The sequence below is a fragment of the Erpetoichthys calabaricus genome, chromosome 5 (genome assembly GCF_900747795.2).
Source record: "Erpetoichthys calabaricus chromosome 5, fErpCal1.3, whole genome shotgun sequence".
Lineage (NCBI taxonomy): Eukaryota > Metazoa > Chordata > Cladistia > Polypteriformes > Polypteridae > Erpetoichthys > Erpetoichthys calabaricus.
In genome coordinates, this window is record NC_041398.2 from 208,964,866 (window position 1) to 208,988,644 (window position 23,779).

The 23,779-nt window shown below is 37.6% G+C and overlaps 2 protein-coding genes across 3 annotated transcripts in view; one reads left to right on the forward strand and one right to left on the reverse strand.

The window, feature by feature from the left end:
* LOC114652196 (guanine nucleotide-binding protein G(q) subunit alpha) overlaps positions 1–7,277 on the forward strand; it is a 634,881-nt gene extending 627,604 nt beyond the window's left edge. The window contains exon 8 of the transcript XR_007935073.1: positions 7,262–7,277. The gene's annotated coding sequence lies outside the window, so the exon portion shown is untranslated. The remainder of the gene's footprint in view (positions 1–7,261) is intronic.
* The window catches only part of vps13a (vacuolar protein sorting 13 homolog A), a 285,577-nt gene that overhangs the window by 110,211 nt on the left and 151,587 nt on the right, over positions 1–23,779 (reverse strand). For both annotated transcript variants that reach the window (XM_028802445.2, XM_028802446.2), the window contains exons 37-43: positions 21,145–21,314; positions 17,121–17,347; positions 16,700–16,935; positions 16,522–16,614; positions 11,033–11,386; positions 10,765–10,866; positions 4,014–4,166 (exon numbers count right to left, since the gene is read on the reverse strand). In XM_028802445.2, coding sequence (XP_028658278.1) covers positions 4,014–4,166; positions 10,765–10,866; positions 11,033–11,386; positions 16,522–16,614; positions 16,700–16,935; positions 17,121–17,347; positions 21,145–21,314 — 1,335 coding nt within the window. The remainder of the gene's footprint in view (positions 1–4,013; positions 4,167–10,764; positions 10,867–11,032; positions 11,387–16,521; positions 16,615–16,699; positions 16,936–17,120; positions 17,348–21,144; positions 21,315–23,779) is intronic.

Consider the following 23,779-nt stretch of genomic DNA (forward strand, 5'->3'; position numbering starts at 1 on the left):
CAACACTGACATGTGACATGCCTGCCTCCAGCATGCCACTGGCCTCCTGTTTTGCTTCTAGTAAAATTAGAGCCATTATGGAAAGCACAGAAAACTTGAAAAGGTATGGTCTTTATCATAACATGACATAAGGACCGAGTTAAGGACTTTTTAAAAATGAACATTAAAAACTGTTTTATATGATTGGCAGGTTGCAATGCCATAGTAAACAAGCTGTACAGCTGGTCAGAAGGCTAAGACAAACTGACCAATTTTTATTAAAGTACACAAGCTATAAATACAGTTTTCTCATTTTAAAAAATTTAGAGGGCGGCACAGTGGCGCAGTGGGTAGAGCTGCTGCCTCACAGTTAGGAGACCTGGGTTCGCTTCCCGGGTCCTCCCTGCATGGAGTTTGCATGTTCTGCGTGGGTTTCCTCCGGGTGCTCCAGTTTCCTCCCACAGTCCAAAGACATGCAGGTTAAGTGCATTGGCGATTCTAAATTGTCCCTAGTTTGGCTGTGTGTGCCCTGTGGTGGGCTGGCGCCCTGCCCAGATTTTGTTTCCTGCCTTGCGCCCTGTGTTGGCTGGGATTTGCTTCAGCAGACCCCCATGACCCTGTAGTTAGGATATAGCAGGTTGGATAATGGATGGATGTTTATTTAGAAGGAATCATAATTCAGATTGTGTAATGAAAATATTACAAAGCTTCTCATAGTTATTATTTTAGGAATAATTTCAATTAATTTGTGAGATGATAACTGCCTGATTTTTCATATTGACTCGGTGAAGAAAAAAATATTTCATTAGAACACCACACATACTATATATAAACATACACCAATGGACCTACACAGGCCAAACTGGTCTAGTAACACAGAGGAACTATATAAGAAAGGTTATAGCAGACTCTTTTTCTCAGGAAAATGTACTCCTTTAATGTGAACCCACAGCAATACAGGTGTCACATCATGAACAATCCAAGTTCACATATTTGCAACGTGCACGGTCGCAAACTTGTGATGACTGAATTACAGTGGCACTCAGAGACAGTCTCTTATCAGCCTGAAGTAATAAAAGACTCCAAGGCCAAACAAGAGTGCTTCCTGGTGACATGAGCTGGTCTGTCTACTCAGCTCTCACCATCCTGTGCAGCATCACACCACAACATCCTTGACATATTCTACTATATTTCAGTGATAGTGCGATTTTCATTGCTTTGATGTTCTAGGCCAGGAACATTACTTCAAGAAGTTCCACAAAATCAACAAGAAGATTAAAAAGGCAGGGTCAGTTGTGAGACAAACTCTTGACCTCCTGGAGGTAGTAGTGGAGGAGAGGATGAAGACAAAACTGAATCCATTATGAACAATGCTGCACATACGAAGAAGGCAGCTTCGCCAGCGCTTATGTGTCAGAACCCTTTTGGGGGGGGGGGGGCCTTAGTATGCATCGACTGCGAGAATGAAAAGTGAATTAAAAAAAAAAAAAAAAAGCTAACCTTTACCAGTATCTCACATAAAATTTTCACACCTGATCTGACGCTGTTCGTTTTCAAATAATATTGCATTAGTGCGATGAAGTTTTCACATATATTGTCTCTTTCAGGTGTGTAATAGAAACCACAGCATAGAGAGAAGTGAGTACATTGCTTCTTACAGGAAAAGGTGATGGAAAAAGTACATTGGTACGAGAATGCAGTCACGAGTATACTGCAGTCTTTATGTGAAAACAGCATAAATAATGTGAAATCATTCTCTCCTCTGCATGTCCTGGAGTACAAAAGAAACAGCATACAGCAACATGTGGGGACTGGCAGGAACACTCAATAACACTGAATAAAAAGAAAATCAAGTGACGGTGAGATACGAAGGAAGGCAGCTTCGCCAGCGTTTATGTCAGAACCCTTTTGGGGGGGGGGGGGGGCAGTTAGTATGCATCGACTGCGAGAAGGAAAAGTGAATTAAAAAAAAAAAAAAAAGCTAACCTTTACCAGTATCATAAGTTACACCGGCTGTTACAGACTGAAATGAAATTTATGTTGTTATTCTAAAATTGTAAGAATAAGAGCAGTTTATTTCTCGAAGTGGAGCCGTGCAGGATCGAACTCGACACCCTCTGATTCCCAGTCAGGAGCTGATACCATTACGCCACCGCGGAAGTTGTAGTAAGAGTGTCAATGTGGCATGCTAACGCGGCTTTTTTTTTGTGCAGTTATATTTTTGAAGAAAAGCGCACGTGTTCTCTTATTTGTACCTTTTGTGAAAGTGTTTCTTTGATATATGGACTTCAGGCTTCATACGTTATATAGTTTATGCCTACATTTTGTCATTTACTATTAGAATATGAAAAACGTTTCTGTTTTAAAAATGTGTTTGCACAGACGACTATACTGTAGAAACGGAACACACATGAAATGCGTGTATTCCAAATAACGCTCGAATTGTTTCCACTGTAAAACTCCACTTCAATCCCAAATAATCAAATCAAGGCAAGGCTTGAGCTAGGAGTTCATTCTAAGTCGGTGGGGGGATGGAATAGCTGGCTGCTAATAGCTTTTGTTTATCAGCACATTTAGATGACAAAAGACTCTGGCGGAGATGTGCAAACGGCTTTAAGACGCGATTTAAGGTGGGACGGATTTACGAGTTTTTTCGTTGGCTCTGGTAATTCTAGTGTTAATGTCTCACTTGCAGCTGCTCCTTTCTCTTTAGACAAGTCAAGACATTTTTCTTCTTTTTCACCTCATGTTTGTTATTGACAAGGGTTGTTGTTTATCTGTTTGCTATATTTCTTAAGTTTCTGTAAAAAGCTAAATTTTGTTCTTGGGACAAATAAAGTACTAACCATCTCCCTACAGTATACACAAAAGCAGGAACAAACTTTTTACTGATGTATGTAAATACTTGTAGAGAAAATCCCTTGTGTGGTGGGGTAATATGTTACATATGACTTGAATATTTTGTATGATTTTATTTATAGAATAGGCATTTAGCTTAATATGATGATTAAAGAGCAAGGAAAATAGACAAGCAAGTTTTTTTACTCTATCTCTAAAACTTTAGGAATGCTGCTTTTCACGACTGAATTGTTGATCACCTGTGACAGTTAGGGCTAGTTTAATTGCCTTGTGACTTTCATCTTCTTTCTTGGTCGGTTGTTTGAGTTTGGGGTGGCAGGGAGATGGGGGATGGAAATGGGTTGGGGGAATGGTGCTGTGCCTGAGCTAGTCCACTGGTTACTGGCCCAGGAAGGTGTGTTTGTCAGGAGCTACACAGGGACAATAAAAACAAAGGCTTACAAAGGCATGCTTTCCCCCTCTCTGCCATGTTACATCTTAAGGAAAGCAGATCAGATGGTGACCTCAAGAAAGTAGGCTGCCTGGGCCAGTGCAGATGATGAGCTGACCAGGAATAATCAAATGCAATTTTAAGTTATTGTACCACCTGAAACCACACATCTACTGTTCTATTTGTTTGTATGCCACTAGTTATAATAAACTTTATTACCTATAATACATAGTTAAAAGTGTAGCTCTTTCACCTGCCTGTTTTTCCACTCTGTCTAACTGCCTGCGGTTATAGATAAAGAAGGGAAGGGGTGAGGAAGTGCTGAAGTGAAGTACAGTATCTGGCCACAGTAGTAAGGAAATGTATGGTGTTTAAGGCATTTTGGTTAAGTCTACACAAAGAGGAATATAATGGATAAAATAGGGTCTCCATAGCACCCTACATGACAAAACACCATGGTGCCAAAGGCATCTGAAAGCAGTATTGCTTATCCCAAAAATAAATCATTTTGTTTGTCTGCATGAATGTAATTTGAAATAGCTGCTCTCTGGTTGGTAATATATCAAAAAAATAAAATAATATTGGCAAAGAACCATACTACTCGACCCATGCATACAGAGAGTTATGTAATCTCAAGTGGATCCTCTGTAGCCTAAATATTTATGCATAAAACATATGTCATAATCCACGATAGAACTATGAAACACATAATACTGTCAAACATGGAAAAAGGCAATTTTCTTACCTTGCCAAGATTGCTAAGCATTACCAGTCCACAGTTTGACAATGTCATATTCAGTTGATCTTTGGAAGAAATGGTAACAATAGTTTTGTAATCAGGAATGCTGAAATCAACCTCATCCTGTTCTTCTTTGAGCTTTAAAGGTTTTTTTTTCATCTACAATTTATATAAAAAAAAAATCACTTTCTATTCATTGAAAATCAAATTACTCTATTGAATGTATTTGATGAGGTGGAGAGAATGAAGTTTTCATTTTCTGTGTGAGAGCCAATGCCTGGGAGAAATATTTTTTTATACATAAAGCCAATTACAATAAGTAATGCAAAAATGTGCCATAGTATACAAAAATACAAGTCAAAAAAACATTTATCAAAAGTAGAAAACACTTTTAAAGTTAACTATACTATATAGGACAAGTGGAACACAAAAAACAGTATGAGCAGTTTCATTTAAAATAGTACCCATTAAGACTGAGTGATATATCATAAAATTCAACAATGTAAATTGCATAAAGTATAATCATTTTGGAAAAATGGAACATCACTTGTTTTAAAAATAAGCTTGATGCAATGTACTACAAAGAGTGTGATCTCTGGGTTTTGACTACTGCAATCCTAAGATTTCTGGACTTCGTTTCCTGGTCATTGCCTTGCTTTGCCTTTTCCTCCAAGATGGAACACAGAGGACAACAAATTGAAAGAAATATCAATGGAACATGCAAGTATATATTGAAAATGGCCTTACAAAAAGTGTTTTTAATGCATTCCATTTGCACTTCAAGTTTAACAGAGTTAATCTACTTCATTAAGCTTCTGCATGCACAGCAATGTGTACATATTCACCATGTAATAAGTTAATGTCACTATTGTCATATCACTCAGCCCTGGCAACTTTCAAAATCATCTCTATTAATAGACATTCCACACATTAACATAGTAAAAATGCATTAATCACTTGTAGCAGTGTTTCTTCAAGCATGACAAACTTCCATTGCATTTTCAGACATTGCACATTAATAATATTACAATCTCTTAATTAACAAATATTTGTTACTATTAAATTCCGACAATGCATCTTGAACTGACCCACAAACTTAGAAACTTTAAATCTTTACCAACAGATATTAACCAAACAAATACTCAAAGCTGAAGGACTTCAGACAAAGTTTTAAGGTATGTCTGTCAAGACAGAAGTGAGACTGCCACAGGCAATGTTGGTGAGTAGTTTGTTAATAACACACACATACAAAAATCAGTTTTAGCATTAGTTTTCAGTAATTAGTTTTACATTAGTGAATAACTGCATTTACCAAGTAAAAGCACCTGCAGCTACTCTAATCTTTGGCTTTGCAAAAAAAAAAAGCTTACAAGCATGCTATTGTAACATTTCCAAAAAGTGTAGTTAACAATGAGTATTTCAAAGAACATTTTCTAGATGTAGAATGTCTTTTTGTCTATTATATTTCAGTTTTATTTTCAATTTATGCAAGATAACTAGGCTTCTAAACCGTAATGACTATTATGGCTTAATTCCTTTGATCTGCTCATTTTTATGATATACTTGTATTCTTATTATTAGCAGAATCTCAAGTACATCACAGCAAAAACGAAATGCTACTAATACTGCATTTTACTAACCAATAGTATGTTCTTAGAGAGCAGTTGTAATTAAGATTTTTTGGGACAGATTCCAAATTAGTGCCACAAAATCTTTTCATTTTTTTAAATGACCCCTTATCTCAAGCTATTTTAAACTTCCATATATATAGTACTATAACTAAATACAGTATACCGTAAGTAAACTTGTTATAGTAATGAGCTTACAACTGCTCTGTGTCTCTGTCTTTTTCCTCAGTGTCTAACAAATCAACTCACCTGTAACATATGGAATGAATGAAATGAAGCTGTGAAAGGAAGAAAGATCTGCCTGACTTCAATCTGCTGGTGATATTTAAAAAAAAGATTTCAACTTGTTGTGGCTGAAATTGTACACAGTCTTTATATTTGCCAGTATTAGAATGTTCTGCATTCTCAGGGCTAATAGTGAAATGAACAGCGCCAGGTCAGTTTAAAAAAAAAATTTCCATTGTGTGCAATGTACTAAAATTAATTTTATGTTCAATAAGATACTGTATTCATGTTTACCTTTATTTTAATTTTAGTTTAAAATTGGGCTTTTCTTTCACTATTTCTGCACTCAGAAATTGTACCATAAGGACATCATATTTAACTCATCAGTAATTTTACAATTGTTTTTCACAGAGGTATTAGAACAATCAGCACTAAACTTTTTATAACATATCCAAGAAGGTCTTACCAAGTCTGGACACAGAACACGTGTATTTGACATTGATTTCTCACTACAATGTAGCTTAATACAATACAAATTCAGAAATAATTAGCTCAACAGTTACAGTGGTGTGAAAAACTATTTGCCCCCTTCCTGATTTCTTATTCTTTTGCATGTTTGTCACACAAAATGTTTCTGATCATCAAACACATTTAACCATTAGTCAACTATAACACAAGTAAACACAAAATGCAGTTTGTAAATGGTGGTTTTTATTATTTAGGGAGAAAAAAAAATCCAAACCTACATGGCCCTGTGTGAAAAAGTAATTGCCCCCTGAATCTAATAACTGGTTGGGCCACCCTTAGCAGCAATAACTGCAATCAAGCGTTTGCGATAACTTGCAATGAGTCTTTTACAGCGCTCTGGAGGAATTTTGGCCCACTCATCTTTGCAAAATTGTTGTAATTCAGCTTTATTTGAGGGTTTTCTAGCATGAACCGCCTTTTTAAGGTCATGCCATAGCATCTCAATTGGATTCAGGTCAGGACTTTGACTAGGCCACTCCAAAGTCTTCATTTTGTTTTTCTTCAGCCATTCAGAGGTGGATTTGCTGGTGTGTTTTGGGTCATTGTCCTGTTGCAGCACCCAAGATCGCTTCAGCTTGAGTTGACGAACAGATGGCCGGACATTCTCCTTCAGGATTTTTTGGTAGACAGTAGAATTCATGGTTCCATCTATCACAGCAAGCCTTCCAGGTCCTGAAGCAGCAAAACAACCCCAGACCATCACACTACCACCACCATATTTTACTGTTGGTATGATGTTCTTTTTCTGAAATGCTGTGTTCCTTTTACGCCAGATGTAACGGGACATTTGCCTTCCAAAAAGTTCAACTTTTGTCTCCTCAGTCCACAAGGTATTTTCCCAAAAGTCTTGGCAATCATTGAGATGTTTCTTAGCAAAATTGAGACGAGCCCTAATGTTCTTTTTGCTTAACAGTGGTTTGCGTCTTGGAAATCTGCCATGCAGGCCGTTTTTGCCCAGTCTCTTTCTTATGGTGGAGTCGTGAACACTGACCTTAATTGAGGCAAGTGAGGCCTGCAGTTCTTTAGACGTTGTCCTGGGGTCTTTTGTGACCTCTCGGATGAGTCGTCTCTGCGCTCTTGGGGTAATTTTGGTCGGCCGGCCACTCCTGGGAAGGTTCACCACTGTTCCATGTTTTTGCCATTTGTGGATAATGGCTCTCACTGTGGTTCGCTGGAGTCCCAAAGCTTTAGAAATGGCTGTATAACCTTTACCAGACTGATAGATCTCAATTACTTCTGTTCTCATTTGTTCCTGAATTTCTTTGGATCTTGGCATGATGTCTAGCTTTTGAGGTGCTTTTGGTCTACTTCTCTGTGTCAGGCAGCTCCTATGTAAGTGATTTCTTGATTGAAACAGGTGTGGCAGTAATCAGGCCTGGGGGTGGCTACGGAAATTGAACTCAGGTGTGATACACCACAGTTAGGTTATTTTTTAACAAGGGGGCAATTACTTTTTCACACAGGGCCATGTAGGTTTGGATTTTTTTTCTCCCTAAATAATAAAAACCATCATTTAAAAACTGCATTTTGTGTTTACTTGTGTTATATTTGACTAATGGTTAAATGTGTTTGATGATCAGAAACATTTTGTGTGACAAACATGCAAAAGAATAAGAAATCGGGAAGGGGGCAAATAGTTTTTCACACCACTGTATATAAAAAATATGGTTGACAAATCTAACAGTCTCCCCAAAAGTTTACACTATTGCACCTAAATAGAAAAATCTATTTAGTAAGGCCAAGCAAGAGGTGTCACAAATACAGTATACTGTTCTGCATAAAGACTGATAAGTCAAAAACACAAAATGAACCTTATTTCCTACCTAACATACCTTATTTAAACTACTACTTGTCCTTTCCAAAATAAACTTCATCAGAAGAAATAAAACATACTGAGGTATACTGATATGATATTAAGAAATTTAAAAAATACAGTAAGATTTTCTAGATTGTAGATTCTAGATTTCATAAACTTCATTTAAAATGACACCTACCATAATTTATAGTCAAGACTTCAATGTATATACAGTACTGTGCAAACTCCAGCCAACAAAACTATTTTAAAGCTAATTATCTGGGTATTAAGAGGTTATTTATTCAAGAAAACACTAACACATAAATGATGACATGATGAAAATTAACAAGTATTACACATACACTGTGCACAACTTCATTTCTGTGAAGGCAATGTCTTTAAGAATATCCAGTGATTTGAAAATAGCTTTTGAATGTCACCTGAATCATTTGAAGAAGATATACTTTGTCACTGTGAAAGCAGAATGGAGACCTCTTGAATTTTTAATACCATATGCAAAATGAAGCTTCAGATATTTTACCTATATAAGAACATTGCATTGGCAATGTTATGTTTCCATTCATCTTGAAATGCTGGAAAATACACATCGATAATGTTCCACTAGTAAGTTTTATTAAATGGTTGTGATGCTAATGCAAGGCCCATTAGGACAGTTCTGTTCTGGGCCCTGACATATTTAACAGTGCTCCTGATGCAATGCCAGGTTCTATGAAACATTAAAAAAGAAGGCCTATTGAGAAACAAGATTGCAAACTGTTATTAAAATACACTGATTTAAAATAAACCAAACCTTCACAACTTTGCAGTCTACTTCAGATCTCCACTTGTCAGCATACTGAACAATCTACTAATTCAAAAAATGAACGTCCTTGTCAAGGGATGTTTTCTGCCTTGTACCAACTGCTGTTAACATTGAGAACAACCGTACGTTTGTTTTTTGTTTTGTGTGCTTAATTAATGATGTTGTAAAAATTACTTACTGATTTTAAAAATACAGTAGAAGTGGACCCACTTAAATATAGCACGCTTTTGCATGGAACAGAGATAATCTGACAGCATCAAGTGAAAAATGTGCAATCCATTCCACTGCTTGGAGCCCTTTTCCATGCCTTGACACCCATATTAACCTACACAGCACTACTTTCAATGAAACCTTTGAGACAGAGCAGGTTGGCCCCATGCTACCGGGTCCTTCCCGGAGCCCCTTGAACCCGTCACTGCCGATAACGTACCTGAGGACACATATACATATAGCCAGTACAGCAATATACACCAAATTAAAAAAAAACAATAAAAAAAAAACAATAATTCAAAATAACACTGTGCAAGAGTGGAGAACTCAATCATTTAACTTACTACATATGCATGTCTTATGTCTATATTCACCTAATAACTACAGAGCAACTGATCCTGGACTACACGAGTTTCTTGTGGTAGACCACCTGGACCTACTGCAGTATGCCTTTAGGTAAAAACTGGAGTGGAAGATACAATTATCTACCAACTCCACAAGACTTACTCTCGCCTGGATAAAGCTGGCGGCACTGCGTGGATTATGTTTTTTGGTTTCTCCAGTGCCTTCAGTACCATCCAGCCATCCCTGTTAAGGGGTAATGCAAGTATATGAACCTATAGTGAGCTGGATAGTGGCTCCTAAATACCAACTGCAATAGGATTCCATAATGTCTCACTGAGACTAGGACAGCGAAGTCAGAAGTTTTCTTTCTTTATAATGTTCTTGCTTTTTAGTAATTGTGGTGTGTGGTCAGACCGTAGTGCGCATGTGCATATTAATGTATTTATGTATTTAATTTATTTAAAGAGTTTCTGTAAAACGCCAAAATTCCTTCTAGGGAGAAATACAGTTATATCTACTCCTCTATTTGAAACCCATGCATACACCTGTACAGCATGCAAACCCCACACTAACAATGCAGGATTCAGACTTAGGAATCCATTAAGCAGCAGTACTAACCAGTGAAATATTCATGATTTCTAACTGGTGGCTACTGCAAGTCAAACAACCCTATCCAGTCTGCTGCTACACACTCATCTTGCCCCATCCATCCTGTGAAGTACAGCTACCTTTCAGTCCTTCTTGGAGAGATTCCTGCATTCTGCTACAATATTTTCTCGCAAACTCTTTAGTGGACACTAAGTAATTACCACAACAGGGTTTTTTTCTTTGGGCAAATCCCTCAAAATTTTTATTTTCAGGCTTTCAGGGAGTATCCACAGAACATATTGGGGGTCCTAGACTCATTTGGATCCCCATATTTTTCACTTGCACATAGAACACTTCAATGCAGACAAGCTTAGAAACTTTAAGTTAGAGCTAACCATGAGAAGCATACATTACACATTTCATTAGGAAGACACACAATAAATTAAACAAGAGGTCATTATTCAGTGCCTGTAATACTTCACATCCTTTGTGTCTTACTTTCTTGTTACTCACCATCAAATGATTGAAATCAGCAAGGAGCCATGACAATTATGTCTATGCAAAGAAAACCAAACAGCACAAGTATTTGTTAACCTTTATTTTAATATTCTATACCTTAATATTTAAGGACCATGGTCTGAAATCATCAGTGGATTCCTTCTCCAAGGGCTCCAAAAGAGGTTCCCAGACGCCCAGTATCTCATTAAAATAGTGTACCTAAGATAAAAATTAAACATAATTTCACAGTAACTTCTCAGATCTCTTGTGAATCAATGTGATATTCTAATTAGAATCATCTTTGCCTTTTAGAATTTTTAACATGATTTCATTAAACTTATATTATGCATGTGTGAGAAGAATAAAGAAAACGTGCATCAATTACCTCCAAATGTATACTGCTCTGAAGATTGATGAGGGTACTCCAGTTTTTTACATCCCCTGAAAAACTAGATTTTGCAAGCAACATTGGGACAGTTCTATGTCCGATACCAGCCTCAAGTGTGACTATTATTGATTCAATATTCATTTTCAAAGACTCTCCTGTAGGAATGAGTGGAGTCACTGGTTTGTCTTCAGTGTTAGTTTGTTCTTCTAGAAACCATAGATTAAGATCTTTAGCATCTTTTGTATCCCACAAATTTGGTGGAACTGGACTGGTTAGTTCTGCTGGAGTCTCTGCAGTCGGATAAAGTGCTGAGATGATAGTTAATACTGTGTTGATAATAATTGGTGAAACCTAAATATAAAGAACAAATATGAAAAGTATATTTAATTTCAGAGAAAAATGTCTTTGTGTGTCCAAACCATCCTTATTTATTGTAAGCCTTTTTGTGTTTATTTTCATACTTCATCACTGAATTGTGCTCTGGTTTGTACAGCACAAACCTGATAGCCCCATAAATGTCAGAAAAACCTAGACAGGTCACCCATGCTATGAAATTCACAACTGTTCAGCAAGACTAGCAGCCTCTACAATGAAACATATCCAAAAGGTATATTCTAATCTTGAATATGGACATTCCATTAATAAATACTGTCGAATTTGTGCTGTATTCCTGTGCACATATAGTAAAAAAACACATTTTGTATTTCATCACTCATTTCAGGGAAGCACAACAACTTCGAAAACCTATAACTTGCAGCCATGTTTGAGTCAGGGACATACAATTCATAACATGATTGCATGAAATGCTGCGGGTGGTGCAGTGGTAGTGTGGCTGCCTCGCAGTTAGGGGACCTGGGTTTGCTTCCCGGGTCATCCCTGCATGGAGTTTGCATGTTTTCCCTGTGTATGTGGGTATCCTCCCACAGTCCAAAAAAATGCAGGTTAGGTGCATTGGCGATCCTAAATTGACCCTAGTGTGTGCTTGGTGTGTGTGCTCTGCGGTGGGTTGGCACGCTGCCTGGGGTTTGTTTCCTGCCTTGCACCCTGTGTTGGCTGGGATTGGTTCCAGCAAACCCCCGTGACCCTGTAGTTAGGATATAGCGGGTTGGATGATGGATGGATCAGCTTAATCACTGTCAACTGCTATGTGTACTAGTATTTATTTCTTTTTCAAAATGTTCAATATTGATTTTTCTACCCAGTTTCTATGCTATGGTTCTGACTTAATATTTCTTTTCATTCATACATACTTCTTACTTATCTTCCATTGAAAGTTCTTGTTGTTTCATGTTGGTTTGGTAATTGACTCAAAAGGCAAACATTAAAAAAGCAAAGGCTAAATACATCACATATTCACACCACTGTAATATACACAATCAGTGCTCCAACAAATATCTCACCAGTGTCCATATGTGTACAGTAATCCCACCTCTATCGCGGGGGTTGCATTCCAGACCCCCCGAACAGTGAAAATCCGCAAAGTAGAAACCATATGTTTATATGGTTATTTTTATATTGTCATGCTTGGGTCACAGATTTGCACAGAAACACAGGAGGTTGTAGAGAGACAGGAACGTTATTCAAACACTGCAAACAAACATTTGTCTCTTTTTCAAAAGTTTAAACTGTGCTCCATGACAAGACAGAGATGACAGTTCCGTCTCACAATTAAAAGAATGCAAACATATCTTCCTCTTCAAAGGAGTGCGCTTTCAGGAGCAGAGAATGTCAGAGAAAGAAAAAAGCATTTTTGTATGCTTGTTTGCACAGAAGGGAGCAACGTGAAGGTAATCTTTCAGCATTTTTAGACGAGCATCTGTATCGTCTAGGGGTGAGAACAGCCCCCCTGCTCACACATCCTCCGTCAGAAGCAGAGAATGTCAGAGAGAGAGAGACAGAGAAAAACAAACAATCAAAAATCAATATGTGCCCTTCGAGCTTTTAAGTATGCGAAGCACCGTGCGGGAAGCATGTCGCTTGACAAAGCAGCTGCACAGAAGGGAGCAACGTGAAGGTAATCTTTCAGCGTTTTTTGAGGAGCGGCCATATCCTCTAGGGGTGCGAACAGCCACCGTGCTCACAATATATTTGAGGAGTTTTATTTAATAGTAATACGCGCTCTGGTTGGGTAGCTTCTCAGCCATCTGCCAATAGCATCCCTTGTATGAAATCAACTGGGAAAATCAACTGAGGAAGCATGTACCAGAAACTAAAAGACCCATTGTCCGCAGAAATCCGCGAACCAGCAAAAAATCCGTGATATATATTTATACAAGGGGGCTCCGCCCCCTGCATCGCTTCGCTCGCCTAACCCCGGTGTTTTGAACCCGTGCCCGCTGGTCAGCTGTAGTTTCAGACGCGCGTTGTAGGAGCTTGCGTTGTTTTGAACCCGCGCTTGCCCTGCTTCTGCGGTTTGAGACGCGCGTTGTAGGCGTATATCCGTCAGTTGAGCTCGTTCAGTTTGAACCCGTGCTTGTTTTGCCTCCGCAGTTTCAGACGGTGGATAGGAAGTAAAGAACGCATTGTATGGCAAATCATAAAGATTTATTGGAATATCTCTTTATATACAATATTTGTAGTAAAGATGGTTTGTTGTCCTTGAATGATTTTTTCTTGGTATTGGAATATTTATAACTTTAATTTTAATGTCAGATGAACACCGAACTCATGAGAAGGCTACATAAAGTTGTCCATGTCCAAATACGCGCTCAGAGAGGTATATACCAACTTTGTCCATGGTCTGTGCTTGAGATTTGTTGATTGTAATGGCAAATGCAGGTTTACTGGGAAATTGGCGTCGCCCAAGTGTAAATGGCAATTGAAGGGCAGAACTTGTAAGGTGAATTCTAGGAATTAAAACAGTATTGTCAGTATTTGATCCTGTAAGTATTTTTGCTTTAATAACATTGTTTGACATGGTGTTGATGACTAAACGTGTACCGTTGCATAAACCCTGTTTAGTATTAACGTTTTTTAATAGCATGACAATTTTTCCGATTTTAAGGTTAACATTGTGTTGTGGCAATCCGGCCGGGTTAATAGTGTTCAGATATTGTAAAGGGAAATTAAGATGTTCAATGTCGTCTGCAGAATCAATTTTGTCAGTACTTAGAAAGAGGCGGCTTTCTCCAGGTAGTAATGCAATGACTTGGTTAATTATGTGATCCACATCAATATTCTTTGGACATAATATAGCCCGTCGCGTTAACAGTGTTATCTGGTCTATTGTTTTGGAGGCGTGAGCGCAATTACATTAGTTCTTCCTTGTTTAGCGCTAGTAACATGGATAATGGATTGCACTTATTGTTAATACGTAGCGTTTTCTGTGGTTGAATTGTTAAAAATGTATGACTGTAATGTGATGATTAAGTTATGCTATATAGTCTTCACGTGCGAGGATGACGAACCTTTAATACGGAGTGTTCGTTTATTCTTATTGCCGATCAGGTGTTGTGCCTGTGTCTTGTGTGGTTGCACTGTAAATATTGTATCACTGTAATGTGATTCAAATATGTTGTGGAGTCCGTATTTGTGTGGTTTCTGTAGTATATCATGTTTTTGCTTGTGGGTTATTAGAGGTGCGTGAATTATGCATGTGTAGTGTGTTTGCGTACTGTCTGGCGCTTTCCGTACTCCAATTGATTTGTGACCCTTTCTGGACTCCGTAGTCTGTCCCGTTTTGCTTTGGGGTGGTGTATCATGTCAGGTTTGATTTGTGAACCTTTCTCGACTCCGCATTCTGTCCCGTTCTACTCTGGGGAGGGGCGCTGAGTCCTGTTGTTTGTGTGATTGTATTACTGTAATGTGATTCAAATATGTTGTGGAGTCCGTATTTGTGGGGTTTCTGTACTATATCGTGTTTTTGCTTGCGGGTTATTAGAGGTGCATGGATCATGCATGTGTAGTGCGTTTGCGTACTGTCTGGCGCTTTCCGTACTCCAATTGATTTGTGACCCTTTCTGGACTCCGAAATCTGTCCCGTTTTACTCTGGGGTGGCGTATCATGTCGTGTTTGATTTGTGAACCTTTCTCGACTCCGTATTCTGTCCCGTTTTACACTGGGTTTGGGCGCTGTAATCTCGGGCTTGATGGGTGACACCGTGTGGACTCCATAGTCTGTCCTGTTTCACTCTGGGTCGTGTGTGTGACTCCTCCTTTTTGTGTGCTATGGGCTTTGAGTAGCGCCTGCGTCTGACTCCTCTTTTTTGTGTGCTATGGGCGCGTTGTCTCATTTCTTATTTCTGTTAGTGGAGGGGGGCTTTGTGTCTCAATTCTTATTTATGTTAGTGTGTGTACTCCGTAGTCTGTCCCGTTTCACTCTGGGGCGTGGGTGTGATTCCTCTTTTTTGTGTGCTATGGGCTTTGTGTGGCGCCTGCGTGTGACTCCTTTTTTTTTGTGTGCTATGGGCGCGTTGCATAATTTCTTATGCGTTGCCTCATTTCTTATTTCTGTTAGTGGAGAGTGGCTTTTCCTGTGGAGGGGGGCTTTGTGTCTCATTTCTTATTTATGTTAGTGTGTGTACTCCGTAGTCTGTCCCGTTTCACTCTGGGGCGTGGGTGTGATTCCTCTTTTTTGTGTGCTATGGGCTTTGTGTGGCGCCTGCGTCTGACTCCTTTTTTATTTTTATGTGCTATGGGCATATCCGGTTTACCATTCTCGTTGGAGGGGGGGGGGGCTTTGTGTGGCGCCTGCGCACTACGTCTTTTGCGTCCACGGGCAGGTCCCTGCGTCCATATCCGGTTTACCATTCTCGTTTAGTAATATGGATATGCTTACATATAAAATCCGAGATAGAGTGAAGCCGCGAAAGTCAAAGCGCGATATAACGAGGGATTACTGTAATGCAATAAAGGAACACAACGAGAACATGTAAAGATGAATGCGCCAATTTCTTACAGCAACTTGATACTGTGGCAATATACCGAATTTTGTTATATATAATTATAAAAATAATTAAGACCATCTGCCTGTTTTATATATAAACACACTGAAGTTTTTAAAAAAATTAAATGCATTTAATTTGTCTGAACTATTATTTATGGAGGCATTGTAGCACACTTGGTGCTGCTGTCTCATATCTTCAAAATAGTGGGGTTCAGTGGGGTTCTATCACTATGTGAGCATATCTTTTTTCCAGATTATCTGCTTTTGTCTTTTACAGCTATAACATATAGGTGTTAGGCTAATTAGCAGGTATAAACTGCATGAGAATGAACATACATAAACGAAACAAACAGGATAAGACTTGGTTTCTGTGTTACGCACCCATAAACACTATGAATAAAAAATTTGCAAAAACACACACACACACACACACACACACACGCACACACACACACACACACACACACTTTCAACTCTTTCACCTAAAGTTTGAAAGAAAGTGTATTTAATTACCATAAAAAATGTAAATGGCAAAATAATTGGGATTTATTGACAAAATTATAAAATGCAAAGTTAGGAAATTAGAAAATAAACTACAAACCTTCAGAGTAAGGGATTTAATAGCAAGCTCAATTTCTTGTGGCAGAGCTGTATTCTGTAAGCTTTGAAAAAACACATCACAGGGATGGAGAACCTGGGATGATAATTGTAATAATTATATTATTATTATTTTTTAAAATGCCTAATTAAATTAAAACTAGCTAACATAAAAAACATACTGTTGTGATGTTATTTTTTCTCATTTCAGTTAAAAATGGACAAGCAACAACTTTCAGATCTTTAATGGTTGCTGTCATCTGTTGAATATTGGAGTCATTTTTAATGCTGACTTCACACTGTGTTGTGACTACCAAAGATGGTGCATCTCCTCTTGACAAATCTGCTACAAAAACAATCTCTGGATTTTTCACTTGCACATTTATTTCCATTCTGGCAACTGGCTGAGAGGAAATTACTGTAATAAAGTAGAATGAATAAGAAAATATAGTATATTAAAAAATAACATAGCAAGGAACAAAAGTAAATAGTGTTACCATGGAAATGCAAAAATTTATACAACATTTCAAAAACTGAATTAATGCCTTTTTCAAAGTACTATACAAATCTCAGTTTAGAATGTTTGTTGTTTATCTTACCAACCTTGCTCTTTTGTTGCAACCACCACTTGCTTGGTGGTGTTCTGAGTAGCTTTGTAACTCTGCTGACTAGCCTGAACAAAGACATCTGCAACTGTGAGAAGAAACTCCATACTAGCACAAAGGTAAATGTCCCGGACAACTGTATCAAGAACAGTGCCTTCAGCTGACTGTCTGTAATTTATGTCCACCATCACATTTTTTTCAGATCCAGATTTCATTTCCACCATTCTACAAATCATGGAAAAACGATTATGAACACCAAACAATTTGCTCTTGTTTCCACATAATGAAATATATTTTACTCAATGCATAAAACACTGCTGCTATTTGCTCTTAAATATATACGAAAATAGAAGTGTAAAAAAAACGTTTATTTCCCCAATACTGTTTAGAGCTATCCTACACTAATCCAAAGTAAGGCAATATGAGGGACAACCAGTTGAACTCGGCCCCACTGTTTTGGGCCCACCAGCGGAATCAAATATAAATGCAAAATTAAAAGGACAGTGTTTTGCAGTTAAATGCTGCATTGCATGACTGCATGTTATGTTTTTAATTCTTCAAATATGGCTGAACTGCCATTTCTCATTGGCTCGCCACCACCAGGTATTCTCAGATGTTCTGATTGAACATGTTCATTTTGACTGACAGGCCAAAATGAGGGGTGTTTCAGCTTTCAAACGACACTTCATTCAACTTTCTATTTAATGTTGATCACCACAAAGATCAATATGAATGTCAGTACTAGAGCGTCCTACTTCATTTCTCATTTGCTTGTAAGCTATTGGATCATTTAAGTGCCAAAGGATGGACGGGCATCCTGAATGGGATGGTGGGACTGGGTTGGACTTCATAATGAAAAGATGGTGGAGGAGGAGATACAGCCAGGCCAGCACGCCTTGCAATCCTCAGCCCAACTTGGAATAAAGAATATTGGATAGATTAGGCAAATACAGATGTCAAGAGCAGTTCGTTCGTGTTCTTCTAGACTGGTCTCAGTTAGGACATCCACAGAGTTGCATTGGCCTTGGGTGCTGCCGGGGGAGGAAAGCCCTGGTATCGTTTTTTTTTTTTTTTTTGGATGACCTCTGTCATTACAGATCAAGTTGATTATGTGATCATATTTTAGAATTTTTTTTTTGTGAAGACATTTTTGAATCTTCCAACTATTAGTGTTGTTATTAAATTACAATTTCTTTAGTAATTGTATACATTCTGATAAGAGTAGGTTATGCCCTTCAAAATGATAGACAGGCTATGGGGTTTCATTAATGGATATGTGTACTATATGTGGGAAAAGGCTGACTCGCATAAATAGGTACAGCTGAATAATGCAGTCAAGGAGGTAGCACATTTCCTCATGTTTGGGTACATTTCCTCTGTGAGTAAGTTCTGCAGTGTCAAAATCTCTTCCTCCACTGTAGACGAGTTCAGGTGAAACAATTTGTAATTTCTGATGCGAGTAAATCATCCTCAGCATCTTCCCTAAATGGATAGCACATAAATGTAGCGATTGGCTCGAGTAAAGCAAAGTCTTGAAACAGTCTGTCAAAGTCTAAACAGACAATTTTCAATCTGCTCTGTGTAGTGCACACTGACAAGTTGAGCACACGCCTTCTGTTGCGTCTACAGCTCTGAAGCGAGGTTTTGGAAGTTCCCTAAAGCATGGCGCTGCAGCTTTGAGGACAGATGTTGCATTTTACGTTTGAAAGCATTAACTGAGCTGACATATTGACCAAGGTTTTGTCTTTTCCTTGCAGGTTTAAAGTAAGCTCATTCAAAATGTTGGTCATATTGGTTAAAAATGCCAAGTCTAGCAGCCACTGATCGTCAATAACTTGCTTGTATTCTGCGTGTTTAATGACAAGGAGAAACTCCTTCATCCCCGAAAACAGGTCTCGAAATCTCTGCATGAATTTCCCCCTACTAAGCCATCTCACATCACTGTGTAGCAAGAGGTCAAAATAGTTGCAGTTAGCCTCCTCAAGACGTCCATAGTGATTGACATCAATTTACACACTGGGAGCTGGGTTGTCTCAATAAAGATTTTGAAAGACTGAAAAATGTCCTCTCCCCGCGTGTGTTCTTTCATGGGCATTATTGTTAACAGCTCCTCTTCTACAGTCATATCTGTAAACACCATCAAATTAAAATGCACAACTATGCTGTATCACTTATGTCCGTAGACTCATCTAATTGCAGTGAGAAACACTTGCAGTCCGCAATGTCCTTAAAAGGTGCTGTGTCAAATCATAGGCAATTCACAGCACCGTATAACTGTACTTCTTGACAGCTGAAGAGCTTTGATTGAATATAGTATTTCTAGTTTGTTTTTAAAACCCCGAAACAATGAGTCAGCTGCCTCAACGAAGACCTCTCCATCTTAGAAGGACTTATGCTTAATGATGGAGTGACTCACCCGGAACAATGCTTCAGTGGCTGCCTTTGCTTTTGAATTCAGTGAGTGAAAAATGACTGCTGTCCGATTAACTGTGATTTTAGTTCCGTCACCTTTCTTTTATAGTTTATATGAACAGTTTGAAAATGCCTCTCCACATTTCTCTTCTTTGGAATACCAATGACAGATCATACAAACGCACTGTGAATGTGACATGTTGAAAGAAAACATTGTGCGTTTGATCGTGTGTGCGTGGTGACCCGTGTGTTAGAAGAGACGAGATCTCAGACTGGCCATCCTGCACGTCAATCGATAGATAGACTAATATCTAAAAAAAAAAAAAAAAAGTTTCTGAATGCCACGCAATCTACCTGCACTACCTTTCTGATCTAGTGGCCAATCGTGATTGACATATTGGGCACCCCTGGGCTATCAATAAAGGATGTGTATATTATGAGTACTTATTTGAAAAATTTGTACATTTTTTGTAAAAGCACAGAAAAATAATTAGTTTTTACCATTTCAAAACAGTAAAATAAAAAAAATTATTGGTTGGAGACATCTGATAACTTTTTTTGGTGTTCCTAACTATTTGAACACGCATTCTGTGTTACTGTTATGGTGTTTGGAAGTTTATTGCAACCATTATGACACTAACAGTAACATTCTAAATATATTTTTGGGTAAAAACAACATTGATACATGTTGTTATACACGTTGTTATTACTCTGCTATAATTTATACTTGTATATTCTGAAAGAACAATGTCTGCCCTTCAATAAGACATATGGAGCATATATTTTCAGGTATGCTACTTGATGCAGTAGTTGCTTTTTTGAAAACAGTGAAAGTTGGAAAAAAAATTAGGCATATTTTTGTAGAATATTTGATCATTTTTTCCTGGTGGTTCCTGACACATTTTTCTGACATTTTTATCTCATTTGGAAACTTATTTCATCACCTTTGGAAATAAGAATAACATATGAAAGTACTGAATTTGAACTTGGGTGAAAAAGAGTGACTTGGCTGTATGATGGCATGCTTAAATAAGAAAAAGGGAAAAAAGTAAATAACTTTTAAAACTTAACAGACAGGACTCCCATTAACAGAGAAAGGTAAGGAAAATCAAGTGAGAATGATTTTCTCTTTAATTATTGGTACTGCTCAAAACAAAGCTGATAATTACTTAATCATGTAATTAATATCTTGATGCATTACTCTTCACCACAATGCAGTATTCTGCTGGGGGAAAAATTAATATAATAGTGCTTCAAGCCCACAATGTAAGTGTCTAAAAGTCATTATAATCTGAACCTGTTTAATTACCACCTTTTAATGGTAAGACTGATTAACAGCTGTTATGAGCATAATAGACAAACCTATTCACTGGCATAGCAGGCCAATACTACATGACAGACAAACAAACCTATTCACTGGAATAGATGGTCAAAATTGTATGATCTCCCATGATATTGGGGTGGCATTTGCTTCTGGACACCTTATCCTTTACAACAGTGTGTATGTACAGTTCAACAATTATATTTTTAGGCATTTAACAATATACTGTTGTATTACATACAATTTGAAATCTATCATGGCAAATTCAAAATTTGAAAATGATTTGTACCTGCAGGAAGCCTTCTGTACTTTCTGACGTTTATCATCCAGCAGACAGTTTGAAAGTTTTACAGAGGCCTTCATGGAACTATCAGAAAGCATTGTTACAGAAGTTGAAATCAATCCTAAAGTAAATTGTGCAAGTTTCAGATGTTCATCTCTTGGTTCCAAAGTTGTAATCTGTATAATTGTATTCAGAAAAAAATTAACAAATCTTAATCATATATGAGTCATATGTTCCTAAGAAAACTGTGTTCTTTTAACAGATACACTTTGGGATTGCTAAAATATAAAGTGCAATATAAATAAAATTTATTATTATTATTATTATTAGATGTAAGAAAGTAAAATGCTTGTAAAGTTTACACCATAAAATTCATGTTATTTTGTTTACCAGGAAATACCCCTGGTAAGACCTTCAACATATGCCAGTAAGCACATATAAATTACTTTCAATATACTTTAAGGAACATTAGGACACATACTCTTGTTGTTCAATGCACAGCTATAAAAGTTTACACAGAATATAAAACGAAATATTTGATTTAACAGATGTTTGTTATAAAAAATTACTGGTTATTAAATCCACCTGAAATAGCATAGCCTTCTCAACCTGCTCAGTTCAAATTAGGGTACCAGTCCATTACAGGCCCACTCACCTCTGTTTCTAACAGTAACATGTATTCCATCCATGTAGCAGTTTAAATTCTGCACTCACAAACACTTCATTTCTACCATATAATATTTTCCTATAGATGGCATGTTTAAGGGCTCAAAGAGATTTAAAACTGATGGAACAAGATTTGGGTAGTGAGGTAGAAAAGAGAATAATCTGCATGATTTTTGTGAATATTTCCAGCATTTTCAAAATTGTTTGTGGTAGGGGTTTTTGCGTCTAAAATTCACATCACCATACAATGCCATTTTGAGAACCCTCTACAAATGCACTTGGAAACAGACAGCACATGACACCACTGTACAGAGTAGGAAGAAAATACCGGAATTCTTTTGAGAAACTCTTTTGTACACTGTCATAAGCTCTGATCCAAAAAATTCTGTTTTACAAATGGTGTACTGTCTGCAGCAGGAAATGTAAATTTCGTTCATCAAGTATTCTGTTTACATTTCTTGTCCTCAAGTGCCTTCTGATATTAACCAAATCTCCACAGCTTTCCAGTTACTCAAGTTAGAGTTACTATACTGTATTTCTTCTCTGCCAAAATATACATAACAATTAAATTGAGATAAATTAGCAAAGAATATAGTATAGCATTCATCTAAATTGTTTATTTGTGCAATTTAGCTTCATTTTTTGGTTTGGTTTTGGTTAATATTATTATTATTTTCTTTTTAATATAATAGATATTTGGCTGTTTTTACAGCTCTATGAATGACTCCAAATTATTTACACCACCAAGGAATGTTTATACTCCAAAACTGAACTGACTGAGGCAGCTGTGGGCACAGCCACAGACAGAAGATATGCACCCTGTTTTGTTTGTAGTACAATCCCTGTTTTTTTATAGAACAATTGTGTGTGGCACTGTACTAATGCAGAATTGCTCCATGTGTGCACACTGGCCTTCTCTTTGAATGTGTCCAGGTTATGTTGTCTACTGCTTGCGCAGTTGACATGCACAGGTGCGCGTGAACAGAAAAATCTGGCTATACGACATGACTGCTGAAAAATTTCATATCAAGCGGACCCTTGCAGCTACATGGATGCACAAAGAATAAACAGGCCTTTACCCAAAAGCAGGAGTTCTTAAAGTGTGGTCCCCAAGTGTGAGTCAAAGTGTTCTGCAAACTGACCTTCTTCAGGGCAAAGTCAGATATATTAGTCTTTTATGTACTTACTTAAGCCTTTATTTGTAACAATCAAGGCTGTGAGCCAAAACCACAACTACTCAAGCAATATGCTTACAGTAAACGCATGAGAAAAAGGTCTAAAACCACCACCAAAGAGTATATCGTGTAATACTCAAGCAATATGCTTACAGTAAACACATGAAAAAAAAGGTCTAAAACCACCACCACAGAGTATATCGTGTAACTTTCTTTTGGATGTTAACATCTTTGACTTCAATGCCACACCTACCTACCTACTCTGCTCCTGTTTACTTATAGTCTTGTACTCTCTCTCTCTCTCTCTCTCTCACACCTTCTCACATGCAACAATTCCACTTCAGTCCCTCTCCAGTCCAGCTGATCTCAGTCACTGAGCAGATGTCTCTTCTGAACTCACTTTGATGTCAGCCTAGATAGTCCATTTCTGGTCAAGGCAGTCCTTTTAACCTCCATGTTGTCTGTGACATACATATTAGGATTTACAGGCTGCCTGCTGCTAATCAATCTTCATGGCTAAGTGGTTATTAGGGATCACTGTCTGAAATCTTGGACTTTTAAGCACAAATATAGCCACATCAGATTAGAGCCTTAGTATTTTTTACATGAATATCTTTTGTAAAATAAATTTGGGATATACAATGCAAAATTAACCTAACAGGTGACTGTGACCTCAGATGGTAAGCTGTTAGATTTGACTTTAGCAAAGTGGTCCTGGGTGCAAAACCATTTGAGTACCACTGACCTAATGGTCTCAAAAATCAGAAAATACAAAACAACATAAAACCTAAATATTTTCA